At 39.3% G+C, this 15,759-nt stretch overlaps 1 protein-coding gene across 1 annotated transcript; it reads right to left on the bottom strand.

Moving 5' to 3' along the window:
* Nucleotides 1-478: 478 nt before the first annotated feature.
* On the bottom strand, nt 479-14,970 carry LOC148884610 (glutathione hydrolase 1 proenzyme-like). The gene is made up of 14 exons (XM_089021304.1): nt 14,837-14,970; nt 13,147-13,222; nt 12,003-12,188; nt 9,505-9,635; nt 9,335-9,424; nt 8,498-8,690; nt 8,266-8,429; nt 6,936-7,085; nt 5,635-5,771; nt 4,104-4,291; nt 3,899-4,026; nt 3,648-3,760; nt 3,470-3,583; nt 479-1,967 (listed from the first exon to the last, which is right to left on the bottom strand). The coding sequence occupies exons 3-14, from the start codon at nt 12,167-12,169 to the stop codon at nt 1,821-1,823; spliced, it is 1,722 nt and encodes a 573-aa protein (XP_088877430.1). The 5' UTR covers nt 12,170-12,188; nt 13,147-13,222; nt 14,837-14,970; the 3' UTR covers nt 479-1,820.
* Between the last annotated feature and the right edge of the window lie 789 nt (nt 14,971-15,759).

Raw genomic sequence — 15,759 nt, forward strand, 5'->3', positions numbered from 1 at the left:
TATAAGAGGCCACCAGCATGTACTGGCGTTGAAAATACAAATATGGCACGGTATTGTATTACATTGTATTGTATTTTGACTCCATTCACTTTACATGGCGGCCATTTTAGTCAAAGTTGCTTTATGCAACACAAATAGAGGCTTAGCTGCGCTATGGACACATCTTAAAAATAATAATAAAACATGAAGTCTGCCGACTGAATTGCACTGCCTGTTTGACTAAATGGAATCACAACCATTGCACATATTTTTACAATTATGGTGGCGAGTGTGTGTGCGTCTGTGGACCTGAGGTGGTTTTTAATTGGACCTTAGGGGCATGAAACAGCCAGACTCCAATGTCCTCCTTGTCTTCGTAATGAGTAATTGCCAAGATATTCTGCAAGTGAGAATCTTTATAAAGTTTGAGACTTTTTGAGTGGCCCTGGGGGCTTTCATTGTGTGACTTGGGAAGCTTTGCATGAAATATTCACACACATAGAAAAATTCCGTCTTTATTACTTCTTCCAAGTGCAAGTTGAGGATGAATAAAATATTATTATTGATCAACAATGGTAAAAGTGAGCAATGAATTGCTTATTTTGTTATTACTGTAATGGGATTGGAAGATGTCATTTAAGAATATTCTCAATTCATGTTTCAATAGCACAGATCTATCCTCCAATAGTTAAGGTTATTATTAATAGTATCGTAGACAAAAACAGATTTCCACAATCTCGACAGATTTTTACTCATTCACTGCCGTTCCTGAATTTATTTAGGAATTGAAAAGCATTACATGTAACGCCATTCCCGAATTTATTTGGGATTTGGTTTTTCTTGCGGGAGGGGGTGTGGATCACGCAATGTTTTTCCCTTCCACGAGGGGGCAGCATTTGCCTTTTTGTACAGCCATCCCAATTTCAAGCGCAGATAACTCCAGATTGACATAACAATAATAATAATGCCTTTCAAAACTCTCAAGGACAGGGTTTCTTACGCTGCATTGAATGTTTATGTAGTTGTCAAACGTAATATAATGTGGGTCTTGCAATTTGAGTGAAAATGACAAAAACCCTGGCACTGGAGTGGGCACATTTTTGCACATCATCTGGCAGTGAATGAGTTAATATATTTATTTTTAGGTGCGATGTCACACGGTGTTAGTCAAAAATGGGCAAAGTATCGTGTGGTTGATACTTGAAGCACATTTAACACACATGCTAACAATGTGTTTGACATAATTAAAGTGACATCTTGAAGTAAAAACAAAGGGCTTTATGGGCATTTCAAAAGATCAAAACCAAAGTAATACAGCTTACTAAAATTACAAATACAATGCAGAGTGCAAGGGAGAAACTAACCAGTCTGATTGTTTTGCAAAACATTTCCCCATTCTTGTCGTGTAGTAAAACTTGCATGCCAAAGTGGAACGTTTCTGGAGAAAAATTGGACCTACAATTTGGACCTACACCAGTTGCGGTGTTCAGGTATCGATGGCGTTGTTGTTTTTTAAATGAATAGCAATGAATTGTCGGCGCTAATGATTTACAATAAAGGTCTTCATAAATAACAAGGAATCATACACTTTTATGATCGGCCAAGAGGTCACAGCGATTTCAACATTTATAATAGCTCCATTAAAGTGCCGTGAGGACGGATGAAGTGATGTCAAAATACAGCAGACAACAGGAGTGAGATCAATTTTTTTGTCATCTTGATATATAAAAAAAATAGACAATCAATCCCGAACCTTTTGGGAAAGTGCAAATGACAACTGTCAAAAGTTCCCAGTGTCTGTCATCTTAATATGCAACCAGCTTAGCATTAGGCGTGCGAGGTCAGTACCCTGCGGCGTACCCCGACTTGCGATAGTCCGATTGAGCGTGGAGTCCATCATTGTGACGGACCACCGCCTGCACCACGGCCCCGTACGATTTGAGGAATTTAGTCTCGTGGTTCTTCTTCGCCAGACCCTCCACGATGTCCTGTACAGGCAAGGAAGATGTCAAGCATACAAGTTTTTTATTTTCAACTACTTGATATGATTCCACCATGTGATTTTTGTACGATAAGAGTTTTCGGTTTGCTCCGATGGTTTTAAGGAACTGTTCAGAACTACAGTGATACCTGAGCTCAATTGATGAAAAGGTTTCTTCAGCCGTCATCTGTACTTCTTTGAAGGTGTCGGACGTTTCGCTTCTTATCCAAGAAACTTCGTCAGCAAACTAAAGTCTTACTGGTAGTTTAGGCCCTATATATATATATATATATATATATATATATATATATATATATATATATATATATATATATATATATATATATATATATATATCCCTACTGTCCAGACCTGGCAGTGCCGAACTCTGCTATGATAGGTCCCTGCTCTCAGGTTGGGTGGAGCAGAGGACTACTCCCTGCAGCTGCTCCACTGATAGTTCCTATCGTTCTGACTAACGACTGGCCTGATTCCACTATTTGATCTGGTATCACCTCATCAGAATTGCTAATCCTATGTTGCCTAAGCAGGCTATTGTATGAACGATCCAAATTGAACCGCACCCCACCAAACCGGTTTAAAGAAGGATTTAGTTGTTTTATGAAAGCTCAATTGGTTCCCAGAGTGAGGCGAAAAGTTTGTCTGCCAAACATTTATTTCCCATAAGAAACCATAAAAAAATGAGAATAATCCATTCTCAGGTCCCGATAAAACATAATTTTCTACTAAATAAGCCTTAAAACTACACAAAATATACCTTATTTTATGTATAATAAATGTGCTATTATATTTTAATTAAATAAATAAACTGTACTGTATAATAAAGTCGTTTTATTTACCTTTTTGATGTTGTTGATATAGTTGCCTGTTGATATCCAAGTGAAGGTGCCGTGCTTTCGCAGCATTAATACCCTCAAACACTGTCCCCTGCGAGCTGCTATTCGTTAGTCCAAATCAACAGAAGTTTTTCAACCTCTTCTATTGCCTGAGACCGTTGCTTAGACAACACAGAAACACCCTTAGCCACACGTAGCAATGGTCGACTTAGCATAAAGGTACTGGGATGCTAAGTTACACAAACTCATACCTCGTTCGTGTTTTTCGATGATCTCCTTCTTCTGCTCGACCATAATTTTCTTTTGTGTCCTCTTCGGCTTAACACTAGCCTGTGGTGGGATCTTTTCCAGTCCCACAATAGCAAAAGTACTCCACGCGATAACAAACCACGTCTGCACTCAAAGAAAGGGGGTGACGAAAACTAGTCCGCCAGCCACCGTGGCGCTGTTCGACCGTGTGGTTTGGTGTTCTTCCGCCGAAAACTAGTCCGCCAGCCACCGTAGCGCTGTGTGGTTTGGTTCGATTATATGCTGGCGAATTTAATGTTCGAAGGCGAAAAGTTCGTGAGCTAAAGCGTTCGTTAGCTAAGGGATCGCTGTATCTGACTTTTACCCCCTTCCCTTATACTTTTCCCCCGTTCATGAGTCTCACTTTGTCAAAGTCTGGCTCGACGAAAGTGGTAGGCGGACTCAGTTGGTTGTGTAGCCTCGGGTCCGCCACTGCTTTCTTCAGGTCGTAGTCGAAGAACAGAGCATTCACGATGACCTGTGATGCATATCGATTTTCCAATATTACCAAACAGAAAATAAATGTTTTCTATGATGGTTACCTGAGCGATGGATGTTGTGATCTTGGTACCACCAGATCCGCCCACGACCATCTTCACTTGGCGATGTTTGTCGAAGAGGATGGTTGGACACATGGAAGACATTGGCCTTTTCCCTTTAAACGGCATTAAACTGTCATATGGTATATTTCTTAACAAACCCGGACGTGTGACAGTTTTGAATAGATGAGGTAGCCGTAATTATAATTGTCGGCGTTCACAGAGGAGAAAGAATATGCAGGATTTTAATTAACCTGGCCTGATGAAGTTATTCACCGACGGAGGCACCCCGAAGCCGTTTGTGATGAGCGGGGAGCTGAAGTCATCCATTTCGTTATTGAGGATGATCCCCGTCGACCTTGACATCACTTTGGAGCCAAAACTGTGGGCAGGAAGTCAGCAACAGAACATGAAACCTGCGCACGTTGACGGTTTCAAAACTCCGGCGTGAAATCATACTATTGGTTGATGGTACTGGTGGCCGCCACGGCGCTGCCGTCCTCCGCCACAACGGACAGGTGCGAAGTGCCGTTGTCGTCGGGGAGGTAAAAATCTGGCTCGTAGTAGCTCATGTTATGAGTGGTCCAGTCTGTAATTTTCCCCCGGATATTATCGGCGTAGGATTGCGACGTGATGTTCTGAATGATCTTGAAAAAGAGGAGAAGAAAAAGTTTAAAAATCACCATCAGTTCATTGCTTAGTATTACTTAAAACAGGGGTGTCAAAGTCATTTTTTGCTGCGGGCCACATTGTAGTTATGGTTTCCTCTCGAGGGCCGTTATGAATTTGGGGAACCCATTAAGAATGTTTAAATCCCTTCAAATATTACATATAGAGCACGCAGCAAATTAATGAATAACTCGTTTTCAAATTTGAAGTCAAGAATAATGACTTTTATTGTGGTTGACATCCAAAAATATGAAATTTTGGCTCAGATTTTAGCAATCATCATGGAATTTAACGAGTTTGATTTGCTTTCACGGGCCGAAAAAAAATTATGTGGCGGGCCGGATTTGGCCCGCGGGCCTTGACTTTGACACCTGTGACTTAAAGGATAACTGACGCCCCCAGACAAGTTGTGTCCATAATTTGTAAAATGGCTTCAAATGACTTCTACTGAGCGTATTTTACAAAGATTCCACCGCATTTAGCTGTATTTTACGTTTTAAGACTAGCGCTGAATATTCAGGAAGTCTTGTTTTCGAGTTAATGACGATGCCTGACGTGACGTCACGTCAGGAACGCCCCTGACCGAGAAAGCGACACACAATGCATTTTGCGGTACTTTGGTCTGAAAACTTCGTGTTGATCCGTGTTGATGGCGAAATTAGAAGGAAAACACATAAATAATGCGAGGTTGAATCGTTGTGTGTTGCACCAAGACGACTATTTGATATTCGCTGACACTGTCATTGACGGCTCGAATTGATACGGGAGGACTTCTTGAATCGATTGCAAACATTTGTGCTTTCCTCTTCAGAACTATTTGACTCATATTCATAACTGGATGAGTAACAAGAAAGCATCTTCTCCGAATCTGAAGCCATTGTTTTGATTCTCGAGCAATGCAAGATGTCTTGGCGTGCCGTCACGAACTGGGGGCGGGACCTTCTGAAACTGGCCATTTCCGGTTTCATTTTGAAATTGTTTTTGGTTGTGTTTTTCATTTGACTAAATATATCAGCCTGCCTGTTTTGGGTATTTTAGATGCGATAAAACGTTTTTCTGATGTCAGGAAACAAAAAATGGTGTCAGTTATCTTTTAATTGCACACCTCTTTCCTGATTACGATGATTATTTCTAGACCTTTTTCTGAAGAGCAAAAAAAAGTTTTCAGCTTTTGTAAAATAGTACACTAGTTACGAAGGATAAAATGTAACCGCGTGTTTCAAAGTACTACATAATAACTGTGACTCATTGACTTCAGGTAAAGATTGAGAAAGATACATCCAGCATGGAAGGGATTTTGAATGATTGACAGGTTGCTTACGTTGGTGATGTTGAGGAAGGCCGGATCGCCGAGCAAGCTCCTCTTGGCGTAGGTGAAGCGAAAAGCCTCTGTGAGACGGTGGTACGTCAGGATCTTGTTTTCGGTGCTTGCTACGCTATCTGCGCTCAAGTTGTAACCTGTGGAAAGTGTGTGTGAATGTTTCATTAAAAAACAAAACAAGGCAGCATGACTATGACATCATTTGAAAAATGTCTCCTATATAAGACATTTTTAGTGCTATTTTCTGATCTCAAAATAATTCTGTAAATAAAAATAATAATAATAATAATAATAATAATAATAATAATAATAATACATTTCATTTATAAGCGCCTTTCCAAATTCTCAAGGTCACTTAGCAGTCACATAAATAAACAAATGCATCAACAAATAAATAAATAAATACATCAATAAAATATGTAAATAAATGCACAATTTAACAAATGAATGAATGAATAAAATAAATGAGTAAACACATGAATAAATGAATAAACACATCTCTAAATTAATAAACATTTGAATAAACAATGAAATAAAAATAAATACATAGATGAAATAATAAATAACCAAATAAACAATTGAATAAAAAATAAATACATAAATGAATATGAATGAACAATGAATATGAATAAATGAACAAATGAAAAAACAAATAAATATATAAAAATAAATGTACAGTTGAATAAACAAACATATAAAACATAAATTAATAAATAAACACTTGAATAAACAACTCAACAAATACATAAAATAATAATAATAAATGAATAAATGAATGAATAGATGAATGGCTGAGTGAATGAAGAAACATATGAACAAATAAACACACAAATAAATAAACAAATGAATAAAAAAATAACCGAACAAATAAAAAACAAAATTAATAAATAAACACTTGAATAAACAACTAAACAAAAAAATAAAGAAATAAAATATTGAATAAACAAGTGAATGAATAAATAAATAAATAAATGGCAGCTCCAAATGCCATATCTAGTTAACAACATCGCGGGCGCTGTTTTAGAGAGTTAACTTGTGTTTCAGAGGTCGTCGACCTGGTGTGCAGGTGTGAGTAAAAAAAAAAAAAAATCCCCTGATTTTTTTTTTCCCACGTCGCTGGTGATATCATTGACAGATGTAGTTCAATCTAATCTTTTTTTATGTTATTTTTTTTACCCCCAGAGTCTTTCTCAATCTGAACGAGCGGCTGGCAAAAAAGCAAAAAGCGTGTCACACGAAAAAAAAAACACATTCTCTCCCACACAAGATTCTTTTTTTGGACGGGGCATTCAAGGTTTTACCATCCAAGATGTTTAATATCAGTGAGAGCACAGGGCCGCTGGCGGGGGCGTTTGGAACAGCCATGGTGTACTCCCCCACGTTCACGCTCAAAGGCTTCTCATCCAAGACGGGCACATAATCCCTCAGATCCTCCATTGTGATGATTCCGCCTATGCAAAGGGGAGAGACAAATACCGTCAATGCGCTTGGACTCAATCTGGGATTCAAATTTGTCACGGGAGTAAAATTAGACGCCGGAAAGAGGGAGGGAGGGGGGTACAGTGATACCTTGTTTTATGAACTTAATTGGTTCCCAGACAGAGTGTGTAAGGTGAAAAGTGTGTATCCCAAAAATTAATTTCCCATAGGAAACCATTAAAATGATAAGAATCCGTTACCAGATCCCCATAAAACATAATTTTCTACTTTCTAATTTTCTAAGCCTTAAAATGTCACAAAATATAGCTTATATTATGTATAATAAATGTGCTATGCGATTATAATTAAAGAAATAAACTGTACTTTATAATAAAGTCGTTTTATTTACCTTTGTGATGGTCGTTGATGGCTCGATGGAATGGATAGCTTTTTGCATAAAGTGTCTCAAGGAGCTCTGGGTTGTACATCTTGGAAGTTGTGATATTGTAACAGCAACAGATGCAAGCAGACACACTAGAAATATCATTAATAGCTTGCTTCCCTTGCTTGTCTTTTCATTTCAAATTGAACTGATGGCTAGTGTGGGTTATTTGTGGAGCCTGATTGATGGGAAATTTAACCTTGCAGTCTACACTGTGCCTTTGAACTATCAAAGTTGAAACAAGTCCAAATGTCACTGTTTTCTATCCATTTGCTCACTCACTCTCTGTCGTCTGCCTGTCTCTTTAATGTGTAAACCACCTCACCTCACTGTTGCGTTCTTGACCAATCAAGTGGCTTTAATCGAAGACTGGGGGCGGGGAATAGCGGAAAAAAAATGTCGGCAACCATTTTCTTTTTTTGAGAATGGCTTCACTCTCTCTCTGTCTGTAAAACCCCCCTCACTGCTGCGTTCTTGACCAATCACATGGCTTTAACCGACGACTGGGGGCAAGGAATAGAGGACCAAAACAAGCCGGCTGCCATTTTCTTTTAGGAGAACGGGCTCATTCGCGAACGACACATCACTCATTGTGGCAGCTCCGTGTGTATCCCGAAAAATAGTTCATATGCCAAGGTAAAATGTTCATAAATGTAACGTTCCTAAACCGAAAAGTTCGTAAGCCAAGGGGTTTGTAAACCGAGGTATCACTGTAGTTTGCTGTAAAGCCTTCGTGCTCGAATCAACAAAGTTGAAAGATTGTAAATCACCTGCCGCCTGGATATCTGCCACCAGATTGGTTGCGATTTCTCCATGATAAAAAGCATCGGCGCCCCCTTCGGCTATTCTTCTGTAGGTGTCGGCAAGCATGGGAAACCTTACGATGTCGTTTTCTTTCAAGACATCCGCACCGTCACCTCGACAGAAAACCTCACTGCAATTGAAACAATGTTTTACTTGTGAAAATTGCGCAAATATCGCTTTAAAAATTTCCTTTCTCACCAAAAGGCTGAGTCCTTGATGATGGTTTCCTTATGTTCGGCCAAAGCGGAGGCGAGCGCTTTGCCTAAAGGAAATCCTTTCTCCGCCAGATCAATACTCGGCTGGAACAGATCCTTCCAAGGCAGTTTGCCGTGACGCTTGTGAGCCAACTCGTAGCCTCGAATCTCTCCCGGAACAGCGATGGATAAACCTCCTATCATGCAAAAATGGATCATTTTATGAGCTAATTATGTGAAAGAAGAAAAATGTGAGCACATGATAAAAGTTGGAAAGGTGACATTGTCAGAGATGTTCGTTTGGACACTGTGAACAAAGGCTTGAACACAGGAACATTGTCTTTTACTGTCGGCAGGGGATGAAGCAATTTATGACCAACGCCCAATCTCTACAGTCCTTTGCCAAGCTATTTATTGTCAGTACACGCGAATTTAAGTGATACATGTGTAAAACATAGTTTTCTTGTTTTGAATACCAAGCACCAATAACTATAAAACAACAGAACATAGACATTTTAATCGGTTGTCGTTTCCATGAACTAATAGATTTGTAACCTGGCTAATGAGCTCTTCTGTGAAGGAGTTTCCCAAGACCTAAATTTGTCCAAGGCCAGATCTCCTACGTGAAGATGACAGTTTAACAGGCTGTGTCTGTTCACCTCAGATTGACCCCAGATTTTCTGTGCTTCCATTGTGAGCCTTCTAAGCATGAAACTTTGAAATATGATAACTTCTATTCTGTCTATTCTCTATCAGACATTATTTCCCAGTGGAATCAAGATAAAATCCTGTATTGGATTTCATTTCCCACAAGTTAGAGTGCTTGGAGAGGTCAAAGTACCTTTCTGGGACAAATCAGTGCTGTTTCCAAACATGTTCTCGGTTGAATTCCGAGGCGCCGTCTCACGAGCGTCGATAGTTTCCACTTTGCCTGTTACAGAAAAGCGTGATTATTCCGAGTGCTCGGTAAGTTATTAAAATATTGCTGTTCCAAGTGAATTGTCAGCGTACCGCTTGTTGCGTTGTAGATGGTGATGAAAAGCCCTCCCCCGATGCCCATACTGTGAGCGTTCATCAGGCCGACGCACAGCAAAGCTGCGATGGAGCCATCCACTGCGGAGCCTCCTTTTTTTAAGATGTCGCTGTTGAAAAGCATACAAATACAGTTTTCGTTTGATAACTACAGTCATGCCTTAAGGCAAATTTCAAGATACAAGCCATGATTTGGCCATTTTGTATTTATTTGTGTGGTTATTTTTTTTAAAAAAACGGGTGATGTTGCCCAGATAACGTTTCTGCTAAATCCGTTAGCCTAATGCTAACACTTGTCATCGTAGGAAAAGCTAGAACAAGGGGTTCAAAACAATCAGACGACAAGCCCAGGAGTCAACTTCACTATTCTGAATGTAGATATAAAGCAACAATTTGTTTTTGGCCTCTTCCAAGTGGCTGTGTAAAAAAAAGGTGAAATCTTGGGAAAGTGAACTGTCATATATGAGAAACGGCAGATAGTACTTTGAAAGCAATTGCTCTGTGTGTGTGTGTGTGTGTGTGTGTGTGTGTGTGTGTGTGTGTGTGTGTGTGTGTGTGTGTGTGTGTGTGTTTTGCATTGTTGGTCCATCTTTTCAAATTTAAAGGGGGGGGGGGTGATGTTGTCCACATAACTTTTCCACTAAGCCCTTTAGCCTAATGCTAACACATAGTGTGAAAGGGAAAGACCATAACTCGGCTTTGAAACGATCATACGACGAACCGATGAGTCAACTTTACTACTCTGAATTGAGATTTAAAGCACAGAGTTGGAAAGTTGATGAATGAATTCTGTTTTTGGCCTCTTCCAAATGGATGTGTAAAAATTGGCAAGTGAAATCTTGGGAAAGTGAACTGTCATGTATGAAAAACAGCAGATAGTACTTTGAAAGCAATTGCTATGTGTTTTGTGTGTGTGTTTGTGCTTGTGTTGCTCTGTTGGTGCATCTATACTCATTTTTGCAGCTGTTGCGTGCCTTGCGCAACTCATTTACATGTTGCCCGAGTGCGATGCTAAGCCACGTCCAGTGTTTCTCTACAATTCATGGAAGCGTGACAAAGGGTTCTGTCATCCTCTCAGGGTAGTCTTGTGTGTGTGATGCATATAATTAGATCTTCTACTATGGATCCACTGGATGTCATTAGATTATGGGGAATGAAAGAGTATACAGCGCAGTACTGTATATATACTGCTTAACTTTAAACTGAGCTGTGTTGCGTTCATGTGTGTGAATAGAGTCATGCAGGGGGACTTCATAGCAGATGATAATCGATGGAGTTAATTGCAGTAGGAGAAGGGGTAGTAATAGTGATAATCAGGGCTGCTTTTTTTATACACACATGATGCATGGATTAGCATTATAGTGTTCATGTATCCATTGACGTGTGTATATTTTGCTCATATTTAGTCAAGCTAAGAATCGGTTTAAGTCATTCACTGTCAGACATGTGCAAAAATGTGTCCACTCCAGTGCCAGGGTTTTTGTCATTGTCACTTGAATTCCAGAACCCACAGAATATTAAATTTTATGACTACATAGACATTCAATACAGCGTTAGAAACCATAAACAGTACAGGTAACATCTGACTTACGACCAGCTCGACTTACGACCACGACCTCCAGACCCTATTTTTAAAATTTTAATTCTACGCTCAGCACCGCAACGCGCTAGCAGGCCGGCAACGTGTACGACAATTTTGGCCAGTCAGTCAGCATCTCACTCACGCACATCAATCGACTGTATGATGGCACCAAAGGGGGGACTTTGCGAGTCATTTAGCCTCAAAGTCTCGATTCAACATTTTGAATGGATTTCAACTTACGACCATTTTGACGACCATTTTGACTTACGACCATTTTGAACGGAACTTGGTCGTAAGTCAGATGTTACCTGTATTATTTTCTTTCTTCAGGAAAAAAAAGTTAATTCCTAAATGATATATGTTTGGAGTTCTATGAGCTTGAAATGAGGGTGGCTGTACAAAATACAATGCCATACATACATACATACATACATACATACTGTATTGGTTCATATAGTGATTTAACAATGTGCTAACATGGAAAAAAGGGAAATGCTGCCCCCTTGTGGCAAAGAAAAAAAACATGGCTAACATGGCTGTGGCCAGCGCTTTATCGGCACAGAAGTATGAAAAAAACAAAACCCGAACACATTCGGGAATGGCGCTCTACGTCATATTTTGAATTCCCAATTTGTGAATGGCAGTGAATGAGTTAAGAGAAAAGAAAGTTCTGATGCCACACAATAACATTCGTTACCGCCCTTTTGGAAATAATGTGGATCCCTCTATTTTATTGCACTCGTGACGCATAACCATTGTCTGGAAACAGTGGACGCCTAAAATATTCTGTTATTAAAAGCTTCAAAGAAATTGTTCATTGACTCCAGCTTGTATTTGGATAATCAACATCATCATCATCCGAAATACTCTGTCGGTCTGTAACGGGTGTTCTTGCCTGCCAATCACCGAGCACGGTCCAGCATCCGCCGCCACGGCCGCCCTCGAGTACACGTGGTCGCTCGGGCGGATCTTCCTGTCCACACCGAAGTAGACTCCCACAAATATGGACACGGCCGCTAACAGTAGCAGTGTTACTGCTAGCACGATTGCCAACCTCGCCATTTTGGCGTGATTGGGAATGCTGTGATGTAAAAATAAGAGTGAAATAATGTCAATAATTGAATTTTAAATTCCAAAGAGGGAATGGATTGGAAAAAATGTAACAATATGTTGCTCTAAATTGTTTGTATTCCATTAGTTAGTTGTTTCTGGAATTGAAATGGATTTGCATGGGACACGAGAAGTTAACTAACCAATGTCTTTCTTTTTTTGACAATTGAGACTGTATTTTTCATTTTACATGTACAGTGAGACCTCAACTTACAAACACCTTATCTTACAAACTTTTCGTCTTACACACATCAAATTTATGAAAATTAAGCCTTATAATAAGCACTATTTTCATAATACACACCCACCACGGCTGGCGGACTGATCTTCGGCGGAAGCACATGACCGAACAGCATCAGAGGTTAAGTTACCAACAGTCCTCATGGAAGGTGACTCCTTCCATAAGCCATCAATGACCATCAAAAAGGTAAATAAAACTTTATTTTACAGCACAGTTTATTTCTTTAATTACAGTCCTCATGTAATGCGCCTCTCTTTCCAAACAGCAATTCCCTTTGACCTTCGCAGTGTATTTCTTTCATTACAATACAATAGCACATTTATTATACATAGAATAAGGTATGTTGTGTGTAGTTTTAAGGCTTATTTAGTTGAAAAGTATATTTTATGGAAACCCGGGAACGAATTATTCCCATTTTAATGGTTTCTTATGGGATTTTTTTTTTTTTAGATACACACTTTTCGCCTTACACACTCTGTCTGGGAACCAATTAAGTTCGTAAGTTGAGGTCTCACTGTATTTTAATATTAACCAGAAGAACTGTCTTGTTGATTGTTATGTAATTTGTCACTTGATGAACTTACTGCCTTTTTTTATTTATTTTGTTAACAACATAACTATACATTCTGTCGGATTCGATTATTTGCATTCCAAAGGATGGAAATCAATGAGTGTGATGTGGTCTTACCTCAACGTGTGTGAGGGTCCTCTGCAACAAATGCCGTGCTCCTCGTCGAAACGTCGGCCGTTATGTTGGCCACATCCTGCAAACCAGGTGATATGCGACGCTCACTCACTCACTGTGGCTTTTCAATATGTAACTATGACCGGAGTCGTAAACCTTAAACCGGACCACTGTTAAAACACCTTTTACGAAACACATCACCAGAAGAGCACTGACGCCGCCTCGCATGACGCAGGCAATGTGAAATGAATTCATCATTTTGAACGTGAGAGGAAACCATATTCAACTGGACTTTTTTTGTCACCAGTGGTGCATGTTTTTCTTAGCGTAGTACTATTAGTATATATATGTATACTAGTGAAGTGAAAATAATGTGGTCAACATAGTTTTGTAATATTGTTAGGGTTGTTGTTTTTAGTTAGCATACATTTGCTTATGATACATTGATTATGCTTGCAATGTAGAATGCTTATGCTTATAATAACAATGCTCATAATAATAATAATACATTTGATTTATAAGCTCCTTTCAAAACTTTCAAGGTCACTTAATAGTCACAGGATACATTTTTCTGTGGGTGAGCAGTGCCAGCCACACATGCCAGCGTTCCCTCAACCCGGAATAGATAGCTAGACAGCTCATAGATAGCTAGCTAGCTAGCTAGACGTCTGTGTAAGCTCTCAGTCGTACAGGAGTGGTCCATCGATGAAAATATTTCTTCAGACGTCATCTGTACTTCTTTGACTAGCTAGATAGATAATATGTTTCCTGACTCAAATAGCTAGGTAGCTAGCTATATAGCTAATAGATAGCAAGCTATTCACAATGCGCGATTCGGCAAACTTGAGGAAGTGCTGCTTCCGCGAGGGAAAATACAAATTAAATCTTGATGGGTGCTCGCGTCATGGGGAAATGAAAATATAGAATGATAATAAAACAGTTGGTAAGTTCATGATTTTGGTGTATAAATATTCATATTTCACGACATAATTGTACATAAGGGTAATCACACATTCACGTTTTTTCTTCGTCTTTCACATTCCCACTTACTCATTGTACATTCAATATTGATGTGAAGTTATTAATGTGTGCTGTGAAAATTTTACTACTCAGGAAGTGAGAGAAGTGAAGATGAATGTTTCTCTTGGAACCAGATGCCAGAGTGACCCAGCTGAAACTTTGTTTCGACTAATAAAATTAATCAGAAACTGTCTACCAAGGCAAGTCACTGTAATACAAGGGAAGGGGGTTGAAAGATTGTTTAGAATAAGTGAGAACGTCGTACCCTGTATGCTGTCTTGTCTATTTACCTTTCAAGTAAAAAAATCAACAAAGAGACGTCTTCCCTCCTTTTTGTGTGAGTTTCAATTATTTCTGAATTTCAAATCTAACATAAATTTAGTAATAATGGTGGTTGTAGTAGTCATTTTCAGTTGTATTAAAAGTAGCATTATTTAGTGGTACAGCGTTAAAGATACAAACTGTCCTAGAAAAAGAATACACTGACCAAGAATTTATTATTAAAAACCCGAGAGAAATCTGCACTCAGCTGTGTGACTTGTATTTTAACTGTGCAAGCGGTTCAACTTCTCTGCGACAAATATTAACTCTCCACCAGTTGAGATGACGCATGTCACACGTTGGCCTTTGATATCGTCGGTCAACAAAAATGTTCAATGAAACCCCTCCTTACCAGGAAAGAAGATCCACCAACTAGAGACCACCACGAGGGGAGAGGAGATGATCAAAATACCGAGACACGTCAAGAAGTGGTAGTTATCTGGGAGTGTGCGCTGGATTCCCAGCAACTGGAAAGGCGAGGGGACGTACCAACCAGGCGTTGGAAAACAACCCTGCTTCCAATTTGTGAACTCGGCCAATCGTGGGTAAGTGTTGCCCGCCTGTTGACTGACCTTCAAACTTTTCCACTAGTTCAAATCGTAATTTGTCTGTCATTATTATTGTTATTATATAAAAGGGCAACTGATATGAATGCACTCTGCTAATATTTCACCACTGAAATGAACTGATAAGCCAATAATCTGTTTTTGTCTTGTGTCATTGCAAACATGTTGGATTTATTTATTTAGTTACTTAGTTTATTTATATATTTATTTATTTGGTTGTTTGTTTAGTTGCCTATTTTATTTATTTATTTAGTTGTCTATTTTTATTTTTTATTTGGTTGCCTTTTTTATTGTTTTATTTAATTGCATATATTTATGTATTTGTTTATTTATTTAGTTGCCCATTTTTTTTTTTTTTTTTTTTAGTACCCATCTTTATTTATTTAGTTATTTAGTTAGTTGTGGTTTTTATTTATTCATTTTAATTGCCTGGTAGTCGAGTGGTTAGCACACCGGCTTCACAGTGCAGAGGTCGCCGGTTCGCGTCCTGGTCCGGCCTCCCTGTGTGGAGTTTGCATGTTCTCCCCGGACCCGCGTGGGTTTTCTCCGGGTCCTCCGGTTTCCTCCCACACTCCAAAAACATGCATGGCAGGCAGGTTGACCACTCCAAATTGTCCCTAGGTGTGAGTGTGAGAGTGGCTGTTGTACGTCTTTGTGTGCCCTGCGATTGGCTGGCAACCAATTCAGGGTGTCCCCCGCCTCGTGCCCG

The sequence above is a fragment of the Hippocampus bargibanti genome, linkage group LG18 (genome assembly GCF_051943395.1).
Source record: "Hippocampus bargibanti isolate YZ-2025 linkage group LG18, ASM5194339v1, whole genome shotgun sequence".
Taxonomy (NCBI): domain Eukaryota; kingdom Metazoa; phylum Chordata; class Actinopteri; order Syngnathiformes; family Syngnathidae; genus Hippocampus; species Hippocampus bargibanti.